Here is a 25,082-nt window from a genome sequence, read left to right on the forward strand (position 1 = left end):
TCAGGCAGGGCGCGCTTTCTCTGTTGCGATGCCTAATTCTGTCACCACCTTGCCATTTTCCCAAAACGGTGGCAACAATGGGCCAGTGTGGTTGGGTTTCCTGGTCAGGGAACCGAGTTTGTTATGGAACCAGGCTGGATCACTGGTGGAAAAACCAAGTGGCACTCGGAGATCTTGGTGGATCCAAGTTTTATTTTACACTGGCAAGCTCGGAGGAGATCCTTCTCCAGAGATCTGAGTCCCGAGCACAAGCATGGGGGACAATTTATCATCTGTTACTTCCGCATTGTGCATTAGTAGTAATTTGGCTTGCATGGCAAGCAGGGCAGGAAGAAGAGCCTGGAAGAGAAGTCTCTAAGCTAGGAACTAGAGCTTATGTTAGTCCTGTGGGCCATCTTATGGTGCATAACTTTATTTTCCCAATAGAAGGAAGGAAGCAAGAAAGGAAGGGAAGAAGGAAGGGGAAAGCAAGCTAACTATGAACATGAGCATAATAGATTTTATGTTCTTTGACATGAAGACCATAGGAGGGCCATCCAAAAATATTCAAAGCTTTCTAGTCAATGTGGGGAAAAAAAGGAATATCTGTGTGAAATCAGTGAGAATAATTTTAATGTTAAGTATGATATTTTTAGTAATAGTAAAAATTCAGATTCTGGTATTTAAACTTCTCTTAAGGGATAAGGTAGAAACACCAGTGAAAAAGATGCTAGCCTGGGGTGGGGGGTTGTAATAGTACACATGTGATTTCAAGATAATGAAAAAAGATACAGGAAATTAAGTATGGCATTAGTCCAAGTGTTTTGTTTATAGGAACATGCTACAGGCAGTCTCTATTGAGCGTACCTAAAAAAAAATACTGATAACCTTGCCTTTGTAGTTGTTTTTCCATTTCTGGTTTCTACCTTTTTGCATAAGGAATTAACTATTATCACTAAATTTTATTGATGTTTTAAGTTTAATACTTTTTTGAAGTTCTTCAGATAGTTTGTTTCTTCAAATACTCTTGTAACTTTTTTAAAAAAAAATTAATATTTATTTTGGAAGGTGAGAGCGACAGTGTGAGCAGGGAAGGGGCAGACAGAGAGGGAGACACAGAATCTGAAGTGGGCTCCAGGCTCTGAGCTGTCAGCATAGAGACTGATGCAGCCCTTTCAAATAATTTTAAAAGTTACACAGATAGGGGCACCTGGGTGGCTTAGTCGATTAAGCATCCAACTTCAGCTCAGGTCATGATCTTGTAGTCTGTGAGGGTTAGCCCCATGTTGGGCTCTGTGCTAACAGCTCTGAGCCTGGAGCCTGCTTCGAGTTCTGTGTTTCCCCCTCTCTCTGCCCCTCCCCTGCTCTCTCTCTGTCTCTCTCTCTCAAACACTAATTGTAAAAACGGCAAAAAAAAAAAAAAAAAAGTTACACAGATAATGCTGATTAAAACTTAAACAAAAGGAAGTCTGTTAACCACAGAATACATTAGTCATGGAAATGTCATTATACTTTGTGAATTCCATTATCATTGGCATTGGCACATTGGCAATAGCCAATGCAACAGCAACATGGAAAGGTCTTTTTGTCTTTAGCCTCAGATTAATGGGTTATTAACACAGTTTTCTAATGAAAGGGATTCTGCAGACATAAATGGTTTACAAGTAGCAGAAATAATGTGGAACTCAGCATTTTGTGATCTTTTTAGCTTAACATATCTTGCTTTTGTCATTGAAACAAATGTTTAAAATAGCTTGCTCATCAGTTAACTTTGGAAGAAGAGAGTAAAAAACTTTTTGGATCAGGGATGCTAAGTGGATTAGAAAATGTGAGTTATAAAAATTCAAAAATTAGGGGTGCCTGTGTGATTCCATCAGTTAAGCGTCCAACTTTGGCTCAGGTCATGATCTCGTGGTTTGTGAATTTGAGCCCTGCCTTGGGCTCCATGCTGACAGCTCAGAGCTTGGAGCCTGTTTCGGATTCTGTGTCTCCCTCTGTCTCTATCCCTTCCCTGCACGTGCTCTGTCTCTCAAAAATAAATAAACATTTAATTCACAAAATAGAGTAAATGGATACTGTAGATTCAAGTGTAGTTAGTTAAGCTCAAGACAGAACACCATAATAATAGTAAATATTTTAATTTCAGGAAAAAAGAAAGTTAATAGTAGGATCCAGAAGGTGTTAATACCTGCAAGAGTCTGCTTCAAGCCGAAATGAAATAATAGGGACCAGATTTACCATCAGATCTAAAACAAATGAAAAAAACGGAACATTATATGAAATAATGTCAATAGGCTAGACATCAGGCAGCAAAGGATGAGGATCCCTGAAGTACAAGAAACAAACAGGAGAGGTTAATAATTGCCCTGGAATACTGCCTTCCAAGCTGTGGCACAAAAAGGAGGAACACAGGTGGTCTGCAGATTCACAGAACTAAGGAGAAAGATGAGAGTCTGAGAAAAACAAGGTGGCTAAAGTTTGGAGGCCAAAATACTGAAAAAGAAGGAACCCTGGAGATAGGCAGAGTTCTTATTTTTCAGCTGAGTTCTGACTAGCCTATGTTGTGAGGAAACTACCCAAAGCTAGAGAAAGAGTCCCCCAGAAGGCAAAAGAGATCAATGTGAGGTGCTTACACAGAGCCACGAATAGTAACTTTTCCTGCTGTTAGACTAAGAAATCCTCAAGATCCATAAACACCTGGGTAGAGTATACAGACGGGTTTTGCCTCAGCCCCATGGAGTGATTGGCCTGAGCACTAGGCCCTGCCCAACACATCTTAACCGCAAGAATTGAAAAGACCAAATTGCTTCCACATGCATCCTAGCACAAAGCTCAAAAATATTTAAAGGAACACAAATATCCAACTCCCAAAGAGGTAAGATCACAGTGTTTGATATTTAATAAAAAACTGTAAGATGTGGTGAAAGGCAAGAAAATATGACACAGGGTGCCTGGAAGGCTCAGTTGATTAAGTGTCTGACTTTGGCTCAGGTCATGATCTCATGGTTCATGAGTTCAAGCCCTGTATCAGGCTCTGTGCTGACAGCTCAGAGCCTGGAGCCTGCTTCAGATTCTGTGCCTCTCTGTCTATCCCTCCCCCTCTCACACTCTGTCTCTCTCCTCAAAAATAAACGTTAAAAAAAAAAAGATTATCTCTTTCCCTCTCTGTCTGTCCCTACCCCTCTTGTGCATATGTGTTCTCTCACTCTCTCTCTTAAAATAAATAAATAAACACTAAAACAAAAAAGAAATGAAAACTACAATGTGTGAGATGAAAAATACCCTGATTGGGATTAGAAATAGCAGAAGAGGGGCACCTGGGTGGCTCAGTCGGTTAAGCGTCCGACTTCGGCTCAGGTCACGATCTCACAGTTCGTGAGTTTGAGCCCCGCGTCGGGCTCTGTGCTGACAGCTCAGAGCCTGGAGCCTGTTTCAGATTCTGTGTCTCCCTCTCTCTGACCCTCCCCCGTTCATGCTCTGTCTCTCTCTGTCTCAAAAATAAATAAACGTTAAAAAAAATTAAAAAAAAAAAAGAAAGAAATAGCAGAAGAAAAAATAAGTGAATTTGAAAACAGCAATATCAGTTACTCTAAAATGAAAAAGAAAAGAGGGAGTCAGAATAAATCAGCAGGGCACCATTGAACTGTGGGGAAAAAAATAAGTGTTTCATATATGTGTAATTGAGATGTCAGAAAGAGAGGTAAAAGTGCCTAATGGTTGGGAAAGAGCATTTTAAAAAGTAATGATTAAAATTTTCCAAATTTCTTAAAAACTGTTAACTTATGTATTCAAGAATCGTGATGAGCCCCACACAGAAGAAGCATGAAGAAACTGTATGAAAGCACATCATAATCAAATTGCGTAAAACTAGTATAAGGAGAAAAATCTTACAGGCAACAAAAATTAAAACAAAAAAATCCATACAGAGGAATAAACATAAGAATTACAGCAAATTTCTTGTCAGAAATAATACAAGTGAGGGGAAAGTGGAGCAACACGTTTAAGTACTGAAGGAGAAAATACCTGTTGAGCATCGGACTCTTGATCAGGCTCCTTGATCAGGAGGTCAGTCTCCACACTCAGCTTGAGATTCTGTCTATCTACCCATTTCCCCAACTCGCACTCAGTCTGTCTCTCTAAAATTTAAAAAAATAAAAATAAAAAGATGGAAAAATAATTGGGATTGACTATATTAACAAAGTAGATTTTAAATATTTTTTTAATATTTATTTTTTGAGAGAGAGAGAGACAGACAGAAGCATGAACAGGGGAGGGACAGAGGTAGAGGGAGACATAGAATCTGGAGCAGGCTCCAGGCTCTGAGCTGTCAGCACAGAGCCCCATGCAGGGCTCACTCACAAACTGCGAGATCACGACCTGAGCTGAAGCCAGACACCACATAGTAGATTTTAGAGCAGTTATACCAGAGAAAAAAGTCATTCTATAATGATAAAGGGGTTAGTTTATTGAGAGACTATAATCACCCTAAATTTAATAACTTGATAGCTAAGCTTCCAAATATACCATGCAAAAATTTATAGAACTACAAGGAAAACTTGACAAATCCACAATTATAGTTGGGAATTTAAAGACTTCTCTTTCAATAATTGATAGAAATTTTTTAAAAGAACAGAAAATCTGTAAATACATGGAATTTTGTTTTGTTTTTTTAGAATATAGAATATTTTAACATGTTATCATCCAACCTGAACTAATTGAGATTTATAAAACACTGAAACCAACAGTAGTAGAACACATGTTTTTATCATGTATGCAAGGAACATAGGCTTATAAATTCAAAATGATTAAAGCCATACAGAGTATGTCCTCTGACCACAACAGAATTAAATTGGGAATCAATAGAAAGATCACTAGAATATCTTCAAATATTTGGAAACTAATTAGCACACTTATAGATAATCCATAGGTCAGAAAATAATTCAGGAAAATTTCAAAGAATTTTGATCTGAGTGAAAATGAAAACAGTATATCAAAATTTGAGGAATCCTTAAAGCAATATAAGGAAAAAATATAATAGAACTAAATGCCTCTATTAGAAAAAGAAATAAGGTTTCAAAAATAGGACCACAGAAATATAAAAACCGTTTTTAAATTAAAAATAGGAGAAAAAGAAGAAATAAATAATAAAGAACAGAACAGGAATCACTGAAATATAAAACAGTAAAACAACAGAGAAAATCAGTGAAACCAAGAGCCATTTCTTTAAGATCAATAAAGTGACCAACCTTTAGCCAGAACGATCAAGAAAAAAAAAAAGAGGAGCTCTAAATTACCATTATGAAGAAAGAGAAATGGCATCACAACAGATTCTAAATATTAAAAAGATAATAAGGGAATATTATATATCACTTTATACCAACAAATTTTCCAGGTTTGGTTAAATAGAAAAGTTACTTAAAATGACATATATTACCAAAACTCATTCAGTAAGAGCTAGGTTATCTGAATAGGTATATATCTATTAAAGAAATTGAATTTATATTTAAAAATCTTGCCACTAAGATAACTTTAGTCTTAACATGGTTTTATTGATGAATTTTATCAAACATTTAAGAAAAAATACCGCTTCTATACAGATTCTTCCAGAAAATTGAAAAAGAGGAACTCTTTCCCAACTCTCTAAAACCAGCATTACCCTGATAGCAAAATGAGACAAAGAAAGACTACAAACCAGTGTTCCTCATGAATATTGATGCAGACATTCTTAATATAGTTTTAGCAAATCAAAATGATAATGCATCACAAAAAGTGATAACTATCCAAGTAGTATAAAGTTGGTTTAATATTCCAGTATCAATCAAATTAATTCATCGTATTAATTAGCAAGCAAAAATGGAATAAAATGTTTTGTAATCTCAATAGAGAAATAGCATTTGCCAAAATTCAATAGCCATTCCTGATAAAAAAAAAAAAAAAACTCCAACCAAGTAGAAATAGAGGGGAGCTTTCTCAACTTGACAATGCCATCTACAAAAAGAAATTATATTAACTAACCTCATAGTTGTAATGATTTGCTAGGGCGGCCATAACAAGTTACCATAGACTGGATGGCTTAAATAACAAATTTATTTTCTTACAGTTCTGAAAGCTAGAATGCCAAGATCAAGGTGTTGACAGGGTTGATTTCATATTGAGTCATCTCTCCTTGCTGTACAGATGTCTGTCTTCTCCCTTTGTGTTCGCATGGTCTTTCTTCTGTACACGTGCTTGCCAATATCCAAAATTTTCTCTTATAAGGAAATCACTCATAGTGGATTACAGCCCACCTTAAAGACCTCACTTTAATTACCTCTTTACTGACTTCATTTTCAAATACAGTTTATTCTGAGTAACTAGAGGTTAGGACTTCAGTGTATGAATTTTGGGGGACACAATTCAGACCATTAAAATAATTAATGGTGAAAACAATGTTTTCATGCTAAGATCAAAAAGAAAACAAGGGTGTTCATTTTTGCCACCTCTTTTCAGTACTCTGTGTGTGTGTGAGTGTGTGTACATTATATCTATATTTATATCCATTGCCAACAAGTACCATAAGGCAAGAAAAAGAAATTAAAGCCATTCTGATTAAAAAGTAAGTAAAATTCCATTTATGCAGAGATGACATAATCCCTTATGTAGAAAATATGTTTTCTACAAAAAAGCTACTCAAACTAATAAGTATGTTCTGTAAGTTGGCGAGATGAAGATCAATATACAAAAATCAATTGTATTTCTGTATACTAGCAGTGAATATCAGGAATTAAAATTTAGTGAAATATCAGTTATGATAATAACAAAAATATAAAATACTTACGGATGAATCTCTTAAAAATTATATGAAGGACTTGTACATGGATAATTACAAAGTACTTCTGAGAGGAATTAGAGAAGACCTAAATACATGGAAGGGCACCATGTGGTCATAAGAAGAAAGAGTCGATATTGTTAGTATGTCCATTCTCAGATTCAACCCAATTCCAATCACAACCTCAGTAGGTTTCTGTTTTTGTAAGCATCTATCTGGTTCTAAAATTTATATGGAAATGCATGTGACTTGGAATGGACAATATAACTTTGACAAAGAAGAATAAATCAGAGTCTAACACTACCTGGTTTCAAAAATTATAGCTTCAGTCATCAAGACGATGTGATATTGGTGTAAACATAGAAAAATTGATTGATGGGACAGATCAGAGAGTCCAGAAGCAGACTCCTACATAGATAGACAAAAATGCAAAAGGTAATTCAGAAGTATTTATAAAAGATCAAAAAAGGTAGATTTCAATCCATAATTGGTTTTCACCAATGTTAAAAACTTTTGTTCTTCCAATGACACTGTTAAGAGAATTTTTGAAAACAAGCCACAGAGTAGAAGGAAGTACTTGCACGTTAAACATGTGATGAAAGACTTGTATCATGAATATAAAAAGAACTCATAAAACTCAACATTAAGAAAACAAACCAATTTTTGAAGTAGGCAAGAGAGCTGAAGAGGCATTTCTTCAAAGAAAAGACATGGATTGCAGATAGGGACATGAAAAAATGTTAACATCATTACTGATTAGGAAAATCCAAATTTAGACCACAATGAGGAACTGTGTGTGCCCCTTAGAAAGGCTAAAAGGTTTTTTGACTATCCCGGACAAGTTTTAGTGAGATGCTAATATATTGCTGATGAGAATGGAAATGTTACAAGCACTTTGGAAAATAATTTATCTATTTTTAAGAATATTAAATACACACACAAGAGAATATTAAATACACACTTATCATATGATCCACCTGTTCCTTCTCCTAGATATTTATTCAAGACAAATAAAAACACTTGTACATTCATAGCAGCTTTATTTGTAAAAAATAAAAAAAAAAAAAAAAACTGGAAACAACCCAAATATCCATCAGTATTTGAAAGAACACATAATTAAAACACTACTATGGAAAAAAAAAAAAAAAACACTACTACGGAGGTACTACAAAGATCATGAGGAAACTTTTGGGAATGATGCATATGTTATCTTAGTTGTGGTAATGGTTTACAGGTGTATATATGTCAAAACTTGTTAAATTATACACATTTTATTTTATTTATTTTATTTTTTTTTTTCAACGTTTATTTATTTTTGGGACAGAGAGAGACAGAGCATGAACGGGGGAGGGGCAGAGAGAGAGGGAGACACAGAATCTGAAACAGGCTCCAGGCTCTGAGCCATCAGCCCAGAGCCCGACGCGGGGCTCAAACTCACGGACCGCGAGATCGTGACCTGGCTGAAGTCGGACGCTTAACCGACTGCGCCACCCAGGCGCCCCAGATTATACACATTTTAAATATGTGCCACTTGTTTTCTGTTGACCATACTTCAATAAAGCTGTTTTAAAAAATGATATGCTCAGGGTGCCTGGGTGGTTCAATTGGTTAAGCGTCCCACTTCGGCTCACATCATGATCTTGCAGTTTGTGAGTTTGAGCTCCGTGTCGGGCTCTGTGCTTACAGCTCAGAGCCTGGAGCCTGCTTTAGGCTAGGTTTCCCTCTCTCTCTCTGCTTCTCCCCCACTCGTGCTCTGTCTCTCCTCAAAATAAATAAACATTAAAACATTTTTAATAAAAAAAACAATATGCTCAAACCCATGATAGGAGCTATAGAGGATAATGAATATTTGCTGAATTTTCTTTTTTAAAAAATTTATTTCAAAATAATTATAAAATGAAATTGTTGCCTTTAAGGAGTTGACAGTTTTCTGAGAGATTAAGGCTGATATTATGTAACAATTGAGAGAATTGAGCTTTATAGGAAAACCAACCCTTATGTCAATAAAATCCTATTTTAAAAATTCAGAGGAGGAAAAGTTTGCTTGTGGTTGAAAGAAAGCCATGTATTCATGATAGAGTTGGCATTTCAGTCATGCCTTGAAAAACAGACATGATTTCAGCAGAGGAAGATGAGAAACAGAAATCCTAGGTAGGAGAAAGAGGAAGAATAGACTGGAAAGATGATGGAACATGTTTTGGGAATAGCAGTCAAAATAGTTAGAGTCGAATGTTTGGAAGGATCTTGTGGAAGATAAGTTGAAAAAGGGTATGGAAGGCAGATGGGACTTGTAGGCCAAACCAAGACAATTCTGTTTCCTCTTTGTTTCTTTGTGTCCCACAAGCGGAACTAATCAATCTCGAATGTGTCCCCCTGGTATTTTACTCCATACCCTGTTAAAACACCTGTCACATTTTGCATCTTTCGTATGGCTTTAGCCATAAGAACTCTTCTATTAGAAAGGACGACATTTTGGCTCATTATAAATGCCGAGTAACAAGTGCTTTCCCACTTTAAAAACAAGGAAAGTCTAGGAGCGTATCATGATCTAAGTAGGCAGGTGGAATTTGAACTGATCCTGTAAAAACTGAGTAGGTGTTTTGGATAAGCTGGAGAGTAAAGAGAAGGGCAATTAATAGAGAGGAGTGAAAATGTTTATAGTAAAGTGGGGAGAGAGGTATACTAAGGAGTACTGAGAATTGATGTTTATAGTGAAATCAGTTTTTATTATTATTATTTAGCCCAGCAGAAACACATGCTCTATATTTAAAACGAAAACTATACATAGGTACAGTAGAGCTCTCATCAACCAGAAGAAGCAAAGAATTTTATAAGTTACTAACAAAACATACCAGATACTCTCTTTGGGGACATATATTTATTTTTCTTTTCTCTTTAGTTAAGATGTGTATATGTTATATCAGTATAGAATTGAGAATAGTGTTATATTTGCTATTGGCATTATATTCTATGGCCATTATGAACCTGTGGTGGGCCATGGATTAAAAAAGATTCAGGAAGAGTGAACTAGAAGTTCAGCACTTTAAGGCAGGACTTGAGTTTGATTTTAGCTTTATAGGCTGCAGCATGGTGTTCTAGAGAGAATGCTATATAAATGAGAACTCCAGGATTTGAATCCCACTTTGGGGCACCTGAGTGGCTCCGTCAGTTAAGCATCAGACTTTGGCTCAGGTTATGATCTTGTGGTTTGTGAGTTCGAGCTCTGGATCGGGCTCTGTGCAGACACCTCAGAGCCTGGAGCCTGATTCTATATCTCCCTCTCTCACTCATACTCTGTCTCTGTCTCTCTCTCAAAAACTAATAATAATAATAATAATAATAATAATAATAATAAACAAACATTGAATCCCACTTTAACTTTCAAACACATTTAGTTACCTCCAAAAAGTGAATTCCTGTATCAGATCCTTTTTCATCATTTATTAAGTTTGTGTAACTTAATAATGACTTCACATCATTAATATGTGGGTTCACAAGAAAACCAGGGAAAGCATGTAGCACCTTTTGCCACCATATTCTTTATCTCGTAAAGATAGTAACACTTTGTTGGTAGTAGGTACTTGCCTGCTTACTGAATGAATCAGTAACGTGAATGACTGAGGACCTTTGAAAAATTCTTTTTGTTTTTTATGTTATGTTTAATGCATCCAGAGAACTGACTGTGAAAATAACCTTTCTCCTGGTCAACTCTGTATGATTAAGTAAAAGAACAATGGTAAAAACTCCTTTCTCCTTATGTTAATGTGCCTTAAAGATGTATGTGCTAAATATGCTAGGAGATGGCATTTTATTTTACTATAACCATTTAATTTGTATTTAAGCTAAAGTTAATTTAATTTTAAATGCGCCTGGTTATTTGTAATAGCTGGTTCTCCCAAGTTTTCTTACCTCATTCTTGTTGTAGCAGTGTGCACTGTGAAAGGTCAGCCTTTTCTTGCAGACTAACCTCCTTTCATACAGATGGAAGTATTTCTCGTGCTTTAGAGAACATTCTGGAAGAATGTTCATAGTTTGCAAAAGTAGATTTGTGACTGGTATTTTTAGGACTTAGAAAAGGAGAGTAAAACATAATAAAATATAGAGAAGTCCTATCTGTAGAATAGAATTCTGGGTGTTAAAACTGTATTCTGAAAGCAAATGCAGCTTAAATAATAACCTTTACTAATTTGTTTCAAAGAAAAGAGTTTTTAAGAGAATAGCAATTATTCAAGTTAGCATACCATTTATAAATAGTTTCATAGAATGCTTAAAACTAAGCATGTTCAATTACAAGTTTGGATTACACTATTGTCTTACATAAGCAAACTCTTCAGGTTGATTAGAACATAACTACCAAGTAAACCTCAACGCTATGCATATTATAGAATATGAATTAGAGAGGTTCAAACTTATTATATAGGTACACTTACAAAATCTTTGTGGAAATAGATGCCGCTTTGTAAAAAGAAGGAAAATAAGATGTTAAAATTACTCCTTTTTTTTTTTTTTTCCTTTGGCTGAACCTCTCAGTCTGTTCTTCCAACAGCTTTTAAGGAAGTTTTGGTGCTTAGTGTTCAACATTAGTTGAACCAAACTAACGTTAGTTTTGGTGAAAGTGTTCAGTGAATATTTGTGGAATTTAGGAAGGTTAAATTTATGATCTATAGTGTGTTACAATTCAGAAGTTAGAAGCTAAAATCTAGGAAGATCTAAGCATGTTTTCAAAATAATTGAAAAGCTATTTGTGATATGTTCTGGAAGGGCGAATTTGTTGACTTTGTTTTTTTAGGGAACTCATTTGTACCAGATTGTTAGGAAATAATGAGACATTAATTTCTAGCATCTGCTTTTTCCCCCTAATACTGTGTGTTACAAATGCTCCCAATCCAGGGCTAAATAAACAAAAAGTTGAGTTAGGAATGCTTCTCATTTAAAAAATAATCCTGGAATCTTGGCACAGAAAGGAACTTAAGAATTTATCATTTCCATCTTCTTCCTACTACAGATGAAGAAACTAGTCTCAGAAGGATAAACTGAGTTGTGTCTATAGCTTTAAAAAAGAAAAAGAAAAAGCCTTTTTTTTTCTTCTATACTTGGTACAAGAAGTACTCAATAAATAATTTCCAAGAGGAAAGAGTCACTTCAGTACAGCCTAAGATACGTATTATTGTAGGGGCACCTGGATGGCTCAGTCGGTTGAGCGTCTGACTTCGGCTCAGGTCATGATCTCACGGTTCGTGAGTTCAGGCCCCACATCAGGCTCTGTACTGACAGCTCAGAGCTTGGAGCCTGCTTCGGATTCTGTGTCTCTCTGTCTCTCTGTCCCTCCCCTGCTCACACTCTGTTTCTGTCTCTCAAAAATAATTAAATTTTTAATTTTTAAAAAGGATACATGTTACTATAAATTTAGTAATGAGCATTTTGGCTTTTCTTTAGTTGACCAAGTAGGCTGGTTATGGTTAAGTGTCACCCTGTGAAGTGAAGACATTTGAAGCATGTAGGCCCTCACCTTAGATCCTGACAAATTCACCATAGTGATGGTACCCTAGGAACACTGCTGGATAGAAATTTTCAAGGAGGTTTAATGGCCACAACCTTTGTGACAAAAGGATTAGGGAGGCACATATTTCATTTGAAAATAAAAGCAATACTTTGTCCCATTGCTCTGATTTGGTTTTGAGCACAGTATTTATTTTTTAAAAATTTCAAACAACCTCAAAGGTATTTATGTTTCCTTGTTAGAAGGTAGGTTTTGAGATATAGGTCAGCTGTTTTTTTCCTTGCAACACCCTTTGTCTTTTTGGCATCAGTTATTCTTTCTCTCAACAGTAATTTATTGAATATTTGTATATCCCTGGCATAGTGGTAGCTTATTAAAATATAAAACCAAAAAGGCTTGGTCACTGTCCTAAAAAGAGAGTTTATTCCTTGAGAAGTTATGCTATTGTTGTTCCAAATCTCCCCTTGCCATCTGCACTTTTCATTACAAAATTTAACACAGTAGGCATATATTGTTGAAAATACAAAACAATAGGTAGAAACCACAAGAGTGTTTTCCTTTATTTATTTATTCATTTATTTAATAAGTATTTATGGAGTACCTACTGTATGCCAGATTCTGGGCTGCATAATTAGGATATATCAGTAACTGAAACGTTCAATGATCCTGCCTTCATAAGTATTACATTCTAGTAGGTGAACAATAGTAGGTGAGATGAACAATAACCACGAAACATAGTAAGTAAACAAATTACAAAGCATGTTACAAGATGATAAGTGTCATTAAAAAAAAAAGTAGGGGAGCCCAGTAACTCAGTCACTTAGGTGCTGGACTCTTGATCTCAGCTCTGGTCATGATCTTGCAGTTCATGGGTTCAAGCCCTACATTAGGCTCTGACTGAAAGTGTGGAGCCTGCTTGGGATCCTCTCTCTCTCCTTCTCTCTGCCCCTCCCCTGCTTGTGTGCTCTCTCTCTCTCTCTCTCTCTCAAACTAAAAAAGTAAAAAGGGGTAGGGGCATCACGTGTGGGAGAGGGAGAAAAGAAAAGGGTATAATTTTAATTTGTGTGGTCATCTTGTCATTCTGAAGATTTCCCTTGACCAAAGCCTTGGGGGCAGTTGAAATAAAAGTCCAAGGTTTAGAATAATCCTAGGATCTGAAATTGTAAATTTAAGTCTACTTTGTTACATAGGTCACTTCACAAAAAGAAGATACATTTGGTGGTAAAGTCACACCCTTTGCTTTTCTTTCTTGTCCCTCTTTGTAGCTTTGATTTAAGTGAATGTCTGTATTTTCTTTTCTAATTATCTAAAATAAATGCATTTTGTGGGATTTTTGTCCATTCGTAATAAGAAAAGGGTTTACTTTGAAAATTACTTTTTGGGGTGCCTGAGTGTCTCAGTCAGTTAAGCATCTGACTTCAGCTCAGGTCATGATCTCACAGTTCGGTTCATGAGTTCAAGCCCTGCATTGGGCTCTGTGTTGACAGCTCCGATCCTGGAGCCTGCTTCAGATTCTGTGTCTTTCTGTCTCTCTCTCTTTCTCTCTCTCTCTGCCCCTCCCCCACTCACATTCTGTCTCTATCTCTCTCAAAAATAAACATTTTTAAATATTTAAAAAGAAAGAAAATTATCTCTTGACAGAATGTAGCCTGTAGTACAGGTACTTTGGTATTACAATAGCTACACTTAATGAACACAGCTATAAATGTATAAACTTGTCAGATCAGGTTGTACACCTGAATCTAATGTAACATTATGTCAACTATATTCAAATAAATAAATAAATGCAATATAAAACTCTATGTATTTGCCATTTTTAGAATGACTGTTCATCGTCTCAGTTTGAGCAACACATTAACTTATTTTCCCTTTTTTTTTTTTTTTTTTTTTTTTAAATTTTTTTTTAATGTTTTATTCATTTTTGAGACAGAGAGAGACAGAGCATGAACGGGGGAGGGGCAGAGAGAGAGGGAGACACAGAATTGGAAGCAGGCTCCAGGCTCTGAGCCATCAGCCCAGAGCCCGACGCGGGGCTCGAACTCACGGACCGCGAGATCGTGACCTGGCTGAAGTCGGACGCTTTACCGACTGCGCCACCCAGGCGCCCCTACTTATTTTCCCTTTGAGTCATTGAATCCTAGATTCTGATAAGAACAGTTTGTTTTCTTAATATCCTTGATCACTTTTAGCATGGTTTCAAAATACAGGTATTTGTTTCTTACAGATTGTGTTCCTGGCTTCTGCATATGCAAGTCCCCAACTCACAGATGAGAGCTGTTCGGCCATGGCTGCTGTCACACATTATCTGTATCTTTGCCAGTTCAGCTGGATGCTCATTCAGGTTGGTACCTCATTTCCTCCTCCCACCCCCTTCAGCGTTGCAGTGAATCTGCATGGAATGTTCTTCCTATCTGCTATTCTTTATACTGAAGTGGAAGTAATTCCATATATCTATCACTGCATTCCTAGGAGATCATTGGAAAGAAAACCTTGTAAGCTGTACAACATCAGAAAGTTTAGTGAATTGGGAAAATGGGAAGAAACATAGTAGGGGTAGAAATAAGGAAGTGGTAGGAGATGAGGCTCGTGATGTGGACCCTGTAAAGCACAGTAAGAAATGTGAACTTTTTTCTAGGGGAGGTCATAGAATGAAACAAGTGACGTGACAACGTTTGTATTTTAGGAAGATTTTCCTGTTTGTAGTGAATTGGTGACAGAAGGGTTGACATGGGAGCTAATTAAGTTTACATTAGCTGCATCCAGGTAAGAGAACATGGCAGTGTGAACCTGAGAGTAGCAGAAGAAGCTTTTGAGATTTCTTTCTTTCTTTTGTTTTTTAAACTATAATAATAGAATGTATAGATGGTTAAGAAGAATGCAGAAGGTGGAACCAAGGATGGTTCCCAAGTTTCTGCATGAGTAGATGGGTGGATGGGGGTGCTTTGAACTGAAATAATGACCACTGGAAATTACAGGAAGGATGATGACACTTTTAGGACATGCTGAGTGTGAAGTTTCTCCAGTGTAAGACCTCCAGTGGGGACTTTGGGAGAAGTGGGATACACAGTACTAAATCTCAGAACAGAGGCCCATGCTATATAAATACTTAAGAAAATTGTTGACTTACAGTTGGAAAATGAGTGCATTGCTTTGGAAGAGATCGCTTTGGGAGAAAGTACAGAGTAAGACCTGAACAGTCCTAGTATACACCTGAGGAAATAGTAAACATTGCAGAGAGACGTGAACTCTTCCTTTTCTGCCTAAAATCCCAAGTTCTCTTCATTGTCCTATGCAGATTTGCTTGATAAAGAGAAAAATATGAAAGCTGGATCCACTTAAGTAGTGTTAATGTCATTAAATGGCTCAACTAAATGAAATGTTGCCTTTGATAATGCTTTGATATTGTTAAATCTTTCATACGATACAAAGTTTTTTTGTGTTTTTGAGTATGCATGTGAACTATTTCATGCAAACAGATGCATTCAGTGCTTGCATATTCTTTTTTCTTGTTGAATAAAAGGATGTGGGGTTTTCACTACACAGCAATAATGAAAGCATATGAGAGTACCATACAAACTCATGAAAGGGATATTTTGCAAGGTATGATATTATAGTTGTTGGGAGAACTGAACTGAATTATTTAGTTAATAGAACTAATTGCAATAATTAAAGCCCTGAATCTGGGTTTGAATTCTGATTTTGCCACTATCTTTGTAACTTTAATCAAGTTTTTGGCCTTTTCCAAGTTTTGTTTCTAAATCTGCATACGAGGATAATTCCTTCTTCATAGAATTATTATTTCATAGGTCTTTAAGCAGCTCTAATTATGAAAAGCTTCTGGTGTTCTCAAACCCCTCCCCCATAATTAAAAAGTAAAGCTAGATCTTGGGGCACCTGGGTGGCTCAGTCGGTTGAGCACCCAACTTTGGCTCAGGTCGTGATCTCACGGTTTGTGAGTTTGAGCCCCACATTGGGCTCACTGCTGTCGGTGTTGGCACTGTTGAGCCCATTTTGGATCCTCTGTCCCTCCCTCTCTCTTCCTCTCCCCAGCTCCTGCTTTCTAGGTCATAAATAAACATTAAAATAAAAAATTTGAAATATAAAAAAAGTTAAGCTAAATCTAAACCATATAACATAAAACTTAATATTTGCTGATATTAAAGTATTTACTAGATTCTCTGCAAAATTATTTTAAGAGTTTAAGCTGAACTTTTTATGTGTACCATGTATATATTGTTATTTATCTGCTTGGAATGAGGTCCTCAGTGTTGTGTGGAAGGTCTTTGTCCAAGTCCCTGCCCTACTCAGTTTTTGATGAATGAGTCAGATAAAGACCCAGGAAACTGTTCTATGAGGTATGCAGATGATACAGAGTTGAGAAAACAGCTAAAACAGAAAGCTGCCTGGATTAGCGATGCAGGTAGAATCAACATAGAGAAACTGCTGTGAAAGCTTGAAAACTGAACATAATCTGATGGGGTTAAGATAAACCACCTGAAATATTAATTTAACACAGACTTAGGTGCAATCAAATGTGTAACCAGATTGCTTAAAACAGCAACTACAAAAACAACACAGACCTAGGTTACATTAATAACAGCATAGAGGTAGCTGAGGGAATCATGGTTACATTGTAATCTGCAAATGTTCAAGAAACCCTGGGACCCTGTAACCACTTTCATGAATCCTGTTTCACCAGGAATATTAACTAGCCAATGAGAAGTTGGAAACAGTCTTGTAAGAAACTTTGAGGCAGCTGGAGATAACTAACTTGGAAAGAATTTAGAGTGATGTGATGGCTGTCCACAAATACTGGAAGTGCTACTACAGGAAATAAAGACTGGTCTGTAGCTCTAGTTGGAAGAATGGCACAAATGGGTCCAAAATTAGAGAAGCAAGTTTTGATTCACTTTAAGGTCTTTGATAGCCAATAAAACTGTCAAAATTGAAGAGGCTGTTTCTATAAACAGAAAGTACCAGTCAGTGAAATATATTCAAACAGGGATAAATGAACAACTTTCAAACATGTTTTCCTGCCTTGGGGCAGTGTTAGATGGGATCACATATAAGATTTCACCCAACTCAATAGAGACTGATGTATTCTCTAACTCTTTTTCCAGTCTTAAGTAAATAAGATTGTGGCTGATGGACATTTAGTAAGGTAATTAGATATCTGTATGGCTATTGGTTAGGAAAAGTATTGAAAGTACCAGTGAAGTTTAATGTATTTCAGATGGCACACCACACATTTTTCATGGTTTGTGGTGCAACCACAAGGGGAAAATTCAATAATTTCTCATTCTAGGTAGGTTACTTCTAATGAGTTACTTTGTGGGAAGAGGTTGTCACTTTACCAACATGTGTTTTCCTATTTGTAAACTACTGCCTGCTAAAATCTTATTTTTAAAATAGAATCCATTTAAAAAAAATTTTTTTTAACATTTATACATTTTTGAGAGACAGAGCATGAGTGGGGAAGGGGCAGAGAGAGAGGGGGAGACACAGAATCTGAAGCAGGCTTCAGGCTCCAAGCTGTCAGCACAGAGCCCAGCGTGGAATTCAAACTCATGGACTGTGAGATCATGACCTGAGCTGAAGTCAGATGCCTAACCTACTGAGCCACGCAGGCGCCCCAAAACTAGAATCCATTTTTAAAACTTTGTGTAAAAGATTAGATTGCTGTTAATCCAGTGCTGATAGTCAATTAGGGTTTAAAATTTTTTTAATATTAACATTTTAGTAATTCTACTTCTTATTTTTAACAGAATAGGGCAGAATTTGACTTATGTATGTGTGTGCATAGCTTATGACAAAAAGTTAACCATTAACTTTTTTTTGAATGTTTTATTTATTCTTGAGAGAGAGAGAGAGAGAGAGAGAGAGAGAGAGAAAGAGAAAGACAGCGACTAGCAGGGGAAGGGCAGAGTGAGAGAGGGACACAGAATCTGAAACAGGCTCCAGGCTCTGAGCTGTCAGCCCAGAGCCCAACGTGGGGCTCAAACTCACAAACCGTGAGATCATGACCTGAACCGAAGTCGGACGCTTTACCGACTGAGTCACCCAGGCGCCCCTGACCATTAACTTTTAATCATTGGACTTAGCATGTCAGAATTACTGTTCATTTTGACCTGCCTCATATCTTCAGTGTTAGAAAAAATGCATTTAACTAACTTTATCTTGAACTTTTATATTATATACTTTTAGTACATTATGGTAAAACTGGATTATATTTTAGAGTAGTTAATGAAAGATTTTATCAGTAAACAAGTTACATAACTTTTCTGAGCCTAGATTTTCTTATCTGAATAATCAGATTCATAATAACAGTACCCGTCTTTGAGGATTGTGGAAAGATAAAATGAATTCATACGTGAAAAGAGCTTGGAATTGTGCCTGGCACCGACTGTTCCATACATATTTACCCAATATTATTGGCTAAGCAAATATGTATGGCTAATATTCCATGGATTTTGAAACACGTTACAAACTATGTTTTTCCAGTACAATTTCCACTTTTTTATTCCCAAAAGAGAATTTGCTTGAGAATAGTAGGGAGAGACTCAGAGTGAGGCAGACAGCAACTAGCTGTGAAGCTTCAGCAAGCTAGATAAATAACTTCTAACCTCTTGTATTGACGTACTCGCATGGCTCATCACAGCATCTGTAACTGGTGACCTTTACTCTGTTTCTTTAGGCTTCCCCCTTTCTGGACAGGGAAGTTGTATCACTAATGATTGGAATAGGGTAACAAACTATTTCCCTTATTTTTTTTTCAAGCAAACAACTCACAAATTCCCTTTTAGGCCATGGAACCTGAATTATTCTTGTTCATCATGCAAAAACCATGAAACTACTGAAATAATCTTCCACTTCCTTAAAACAGCCGATCATGTCTACTTTCAGAAAAATGAACAGTGAGAATTTAAACTCTTGTACGATTTTTACTGTCTTTTCCTAGTTTCTATTGTTCTATTTTCGTTTCCTTTTTCTGTTTTGATTTGCTTTCATTTTAGAAGTAGCATATACTTGTGGTACAAAACATAGTCAAACACTGAAGAGAAAAATAAAATGAAAAGTACATCTGTTTCTCCCTATTTCACACACTTTCCACCCTCTGCTTTACCCTCAACCCTACTCCCAAATGTAAACACTGTTAGTGGTTTCCTGTGTATCTTTCCAGAAGTATTCCACAAATATACAAACATTTATAAATATATAAAAAAGCACATATGTGTATATTCTTGTGTGTGTGTGTTTATTTACCTATATATAGTGCATATAAATTTATTTATACACACATTTACCAAATACAGTTACACTTTTTTTCCTATTTTATAATATGGTTGTTCCATAGTTTATTTTTCTGGTCTCTATTAATGAAATACTAGTTAATTTCAGTTAATTTTCTAGTATAAACTATGTTTCCTTGAGCATCCTTGCATTCTGAATATTTATTTACTTTTGGAATATTCTTAGAATAAATTCCTAGAACTTATGCCTTTACTATTAACATTTACATGAAATGTACTGTGAGATGAACTGCCAGACCCTGAGTTAATCCATGAAGAAAGTAAATCACAAGTAACTTATTCGAGATGTTAGTATATAATATGGGTAAATAGAAACTTACTTTTTCTGTATATTCATTTGGCCCACTTTTATGATCATTTCCTGTCACCAAAATCATATAGCAGTCTACTTCAGATATGAACAATATCCAAACCTTCGATTACCCTTACAGTTTGTTGATTTCATGCTTAGGGAAATAGTATAATGTTTTATTTTAAAACTAAAGCTTACTTGAAGAAAAATTTTTTTGTTAAATTTTTCATGTTTTTTATTTATTTTTTGAGAAAGTGTGAGCTGGGGAGAGGCAGAGAAGGAGGGGGACAGAGGATCCGAAGCAGGCTCCATGCTGGCAGGCTGACAGCTGCAAGCCCGATGCAGGGCTTGAACTCAGGAACTGCAAGATCATGACCTGAGCCAAAGTCAGATGCTTAACTGACTGAGCCACCCAGGCACCCCAAAGAACATATTTTTTAATTGCTGGATAAAGTTAGAAATCATTCAGCAATTGTAATTTGTGCCTTAATTTCTGTGTAAAATCAGGCTATGAAGAAGCAAATATACATATTATTTATTCCTTGGCCTTATTCCTAAAGGCTATTTAGTGCCAGGGCATAGCAACAAGAAGGAAAATGCTACAACTAGCTGTGTTTCTCCTTCATCATTGATTTAATTTGGGAGGACATCAAAGCTATTAAGGACAACGGACTGGTAATTATAAAGATAAAAATGACATACCCAGGAAATACTGAATTCTCCAGTCCTCAAAAAGCCTTGCAATTTATTTCATGCATAATTGTTAAGAAAGAGGGAGGCTAACTTTAGCAAGGACATGTGGTAACATTTCTTAGACTCTTCTCTGAAATGAACGACTAAGAACATATGATAATGACACAATTAATAGCATCCATGATCTCTGAGTAAACTTGATACTATAAATCAGTCTAAGGTTTCTGGTGACAGAGTTAATAACCAAATATTAAATGACAGGCAAGATACCAGTCTTATCCCATGTAGCATAAAAATATATGGGGCTCAGGAAGCCTACTTTTAATTGTAAAAAAATAAAAAGAATTTCACCTTTATGTTTTACAAATGTACTAATATCCGATATATTAATATATGTTATATGAGTAAACTAATGAATTTGTGTTTATGGAGCATATGAAAACATAATTATGGCCTATGATAATTAATAAGGTAAGTCTTCATTTTTCCTATGTGGATATTGGAAAATAGTAGTAGTCACTGAAAATGTTACTATAAAAATGAAGAGATATGTCTGTATAAGAATATAAGTAACTATACTTACAGACACACGATTTTTTAGTTTATTCCTATCTATATTTGACCTAGATTATATCTGGCTATTTGGGTTGGTTTGCATTTTAATCAGAATCGATTTAAATTCTGGGGTGCTTGGGTGGCTCAGTCAGTTAAGCATCTGACTTCAGCTCAGGTCATGATCTCACAGCTTATGAGTTCATGCCCCACATCAGGCTCTGTGCTGACAGCTCAGAGCCTGGAGCCTGCCTGGAGGCTCAGAGCCTCAGAGCCTGGAGCCTGGAGCCCCTCTCTCTCTGCCCCTCCCTCACTCACACTCCGTGTTTCTGTTTCTCAAAATAAATAAACATTTAAAAATTAAAAAAAAAAAAAAAGAATTTAAATTCTAACAACTTCAGTTACTTCTTCCATCCTCAGCTTCCTCCTGTGTGTTAAAAAGAAAGAAAGAAAAGAAAATGGGAAAAAGGAAAAAAAAGAAAAAAACTATAATAAAAGAAGTTAGGAAAACCATTGTTTTGATTATATGAGATATAGTGAAAAGTGGCGTCTACGTCTGTTACTCAATTAGTAAATATTGGTTCCATTCTTCCTCTCATAAATTATTGCATTTAACATTTTAAAGTTTGCACCAGTTAACTTTGATCCTCGTCACTAGGAGTTCAAGCAAATCAATTAAAATTTTTGAGCCTCCCAACAATCTTTTCTGACAAGATAGTATATAACTGAGTAAACTCAGTAACTAAACCAAATTATAAAATTGTTAAATTCAACAAAACTTATTAACTCAAATTGTATAGATCTTCATTTGTTTGGTATTTCTCAGCAAATACTATATGCAAAGCATTTACTAGATACTCTGAGGTATACAAAAATTAATTTCCCACATGTTACAGTCATGTTTGAACAATTTATCTTCTGATAAACCTTTGTAAATTGTCTTTTAGTGTTAGCAAAAAAATGGAGAGGAAAAGAGAAAGGGTAGTTTCCATACTTTTACAAGAAAAATGCATCTCCCCAGGCATAGGAAGTGTTTGGGGGAAATGAGAGGGGGAAAAAAAGCTCTCGTGTGAAAAATATTGTCAATATTTTTGTGAGTCTCTATGGAAATAAATCTTAATCAGTCTTCAGAGGAACCTTGGACTTATTTTCTAATCCCAGCTCTATAATTAACCAAAATATGAAAAAGCTGTACTTTTCTCTCATTGCCCTTGCTTCCTCATCTCTAATAAGAGGGTATGTGTGGTAAGATGATCTGTAAAGTTGGTATTAACTTCTAAAATTCACAGTCTGAGCATCCATACCATTAGTGTTTTTATTTAAGAAATTGTAATTTCTACAATGATTCAATCATAAAGTATGAGTAAGGAAATTGTTAGTAGAATAGTTTAACTTGTCCCTTTACCAGAGGAGGAAACTGAAGCCCAGAGGAACCAAATAATGTTGTCCAAAAACATACAGCTTATCCATGCACAACCACGTCAGAATCCAAATCAAGTCACTAAATCAACGTGTCTTTTCAAAAAAATTTTAAACTCATTATTTATATTATTATTTACCTGAAACTTTATTTTTTTTTCAATGTTTATTTATTTTTGAGAGACAGAGAGAGAAAGAGCATGAGCAAAGGAGGGGCAGAGAGAGAGGGAGACACAGAATCCAAAGCAGGCTGCAGGCTCTAAGCCGTCCGCACAGAGCCCAACATGGGGCTTGAACTCACAGACCGCGAGATCATGACCTGAGCCAAAGTCAGATAGTTAACTGACTGAGCCACCCAGGTGCCCTCGGAAGGTGGTAAATGTAGCAGTATTTAGAGGTGATGTTAAAAATGTGACTGGTGGGGCGCCTGGGTAGCTGAGTGGGTTGAGCATCTGACTTCAGCTCAGGTCATGATCTCGCAGTTCATGGGTTTGAGCCCCATATCAGGCTTTGTGCTGACAGCTCAGAGCCTGGAGCCTGCTTTGGATTCTGTGTCTCCTTCTCTCTCTGTTCCTCCCCTGCTCACGTTCTGTCTCTCTCTCTCAAAAATAAATAAAGATTTAAAAAAAAAATTTTTTTTTAATGTGACTGTGGTAACATCACTGATTTTTGGACACTGCAAAACATTTTATTCAGTTGTCTCTTTCGAAGTGTCTGTTGGGTTCCTAAAGCTGAAAATAGTTTTGAATCATTTGGGGCTTGCCTTCAGCCTACATTACATTAATGCTAGGAACCTGTGAGCTGTGTGTTATGAAGTATAGTCAAGTTAGATTAATACAGTTGGCTAAATTGGGGGATAGTAACATTTTGGCTAAAAAATAGCATGACTACGTAGTGGTGATGTCTTGAGATGGCCCATAAGATGGTTTTAACAAAAATTTTAAAGCTTAGAGATAGAAACGTAAATAGAGACCTAACTATTGAAATTTTCAGTTCACAGTGTTTGGCAGGAAAAAAGTGGCATATGGACAGTGAACAGTAAGCCATGCTCAGTCCACCTGAAGCATGTTTGGGTGAGAGTGACACCCTTTAACTTGCATTAAGTTCTCAAAATTTCATTAGTTCCAGTATTGGGTCATCACACAGACACCAAGGCACACAGATTGCATATGCTGTGAATCTGTCAACATGAAATTATCATACAAACATGATGGTCTTTAAACCCTCTTACCTCAGATTACAAGAGAGGAACCGTGATTACAAGGAAAAGAATGTAGTCACTGCTCCACTGTCTTCTCTGTTTAGAGAATGGTGGTAACTGGTGATTTTAATCCCACTGCTTTTGAATAGCATTATATATCTCACTCATTTTCCTTTTTTCTTTTAACAACAAACTAAATTGAGCTAATTTGAGCAAACATTTAAATCATAAAAGGAATAATAAGCATATAGGATAACTTACTGAACCCAAGAACTGTAAGAATTGTCTCCTCTGAAAACACGCTTTCTCTCTTCCCTGGGCTGTTGCCTATTCCTACCACTAAAGTTCCTATGTCCTCTTTTTTCAGCTGACCGCTGAATTTCAAGAAATTCAGTGATTCATAATTGACCCAGCTTGGGTCAAACTTCTGTCCCAGATCAAATCAGCTATGAATGGAAGAACAGGGTCATGAATCCACTCTGCATATTTGGGAGTGGAATCCGTAGTGGAAAGATAGGGTTCTGAGAAGAACTCATGACCCAGTCGTATCTCAAAAGGTACCTACCATACTATATTAAAATATCTTAAAATTCAAGTAAAACTTGAAGTTAGCTCACCAACACAGATTTTATCTTTCAGCCATATGGTATTTCTAAGATAATTAAACATCATTTCATTACATTGTATCTCAATTCTGTAGCAAAAAGAAGAAAACAAAACAAAACTTACAGTGGGAAATCCTGTCCTTAAAGTACATGTCAGTGGTTGGATTCTTTTGGGAGGGAAAAGAATTTTTTTTTTTTTAAGTCAACAAAAGTTTGTGACTATAGGAGTTGTGTTGTTTGTTCATCAGCACTGTGCCTTGAGCTTTTTGGAGCAGAAGCCATGCATGTCCAAATCTAGCCAACAGTTACACTTGTGTCAGTCTTATCTGAGCCTCTGGTAAAGGTCAGACAGTTGCCAAAAGACTGGGCGATTCTAACTTATGGAACTAATGTCCATCTTTATAAAAGCAGACATTTCTGAAATATCCCAATCTCTATCATGATGAACCAACTTAGAAGTCATTTAACCCACTCTTTTCTGATTCTTCCACCAGCTATCCCACTGAGTTACCATCTTATATGGATACACACAAACGTCTATTTAAAGTAAATAATTAATACTTTTACTTGGGAAATGGGCTAATCATCCTTCTTTTGCATGAATTTTTATTCTGTAACAGGCTGTTTGATCACCTCAGCGTCAGACAGTTGATGCGGTCCCACTTACTTGGGTGCGCATCCCGGTCCTAATTATGGAAAGAAGGGAGAAAACCCTGTTGGACC

The 25,082-nt window shown here is 36.2% G+C and overlaps 1 protein-coding gene across 1 annotated transcript in view; it reads left to right on the forward strand.

The window, feature by feature from the left end:
• Positions 1-25,082, forward strand: part of ADGRV1 (adhesion G protein-coupled receptor V1) — a 568,614-nt gene that overhangs the window by 347,044 nt on the left and 196,488 nt on the right. Inside the window, 1 exon segment of the mRNA XM_045497872.1 lies at positions 14,512-14,628. Coding sequence (XP_045353828.1) covers positions 14,512-14,628 — 117 coding nt within the window.

This window comes from Leopardus geoffroyi, chromosome A1 (assembly GCF_018350155.1).
Source record: "Leopardus geoffroyi isolate Oge1 chromosome A1, O.geoffroyi_Oge1_pat1.0, whole genome shotgun sequence".
Taxonomy (NCBI): Eukaryota; Metazoa; Chordata; class Mammalia; order Carnivora; family Felidae; genus Leopardus; species Leopardus geoffroyi.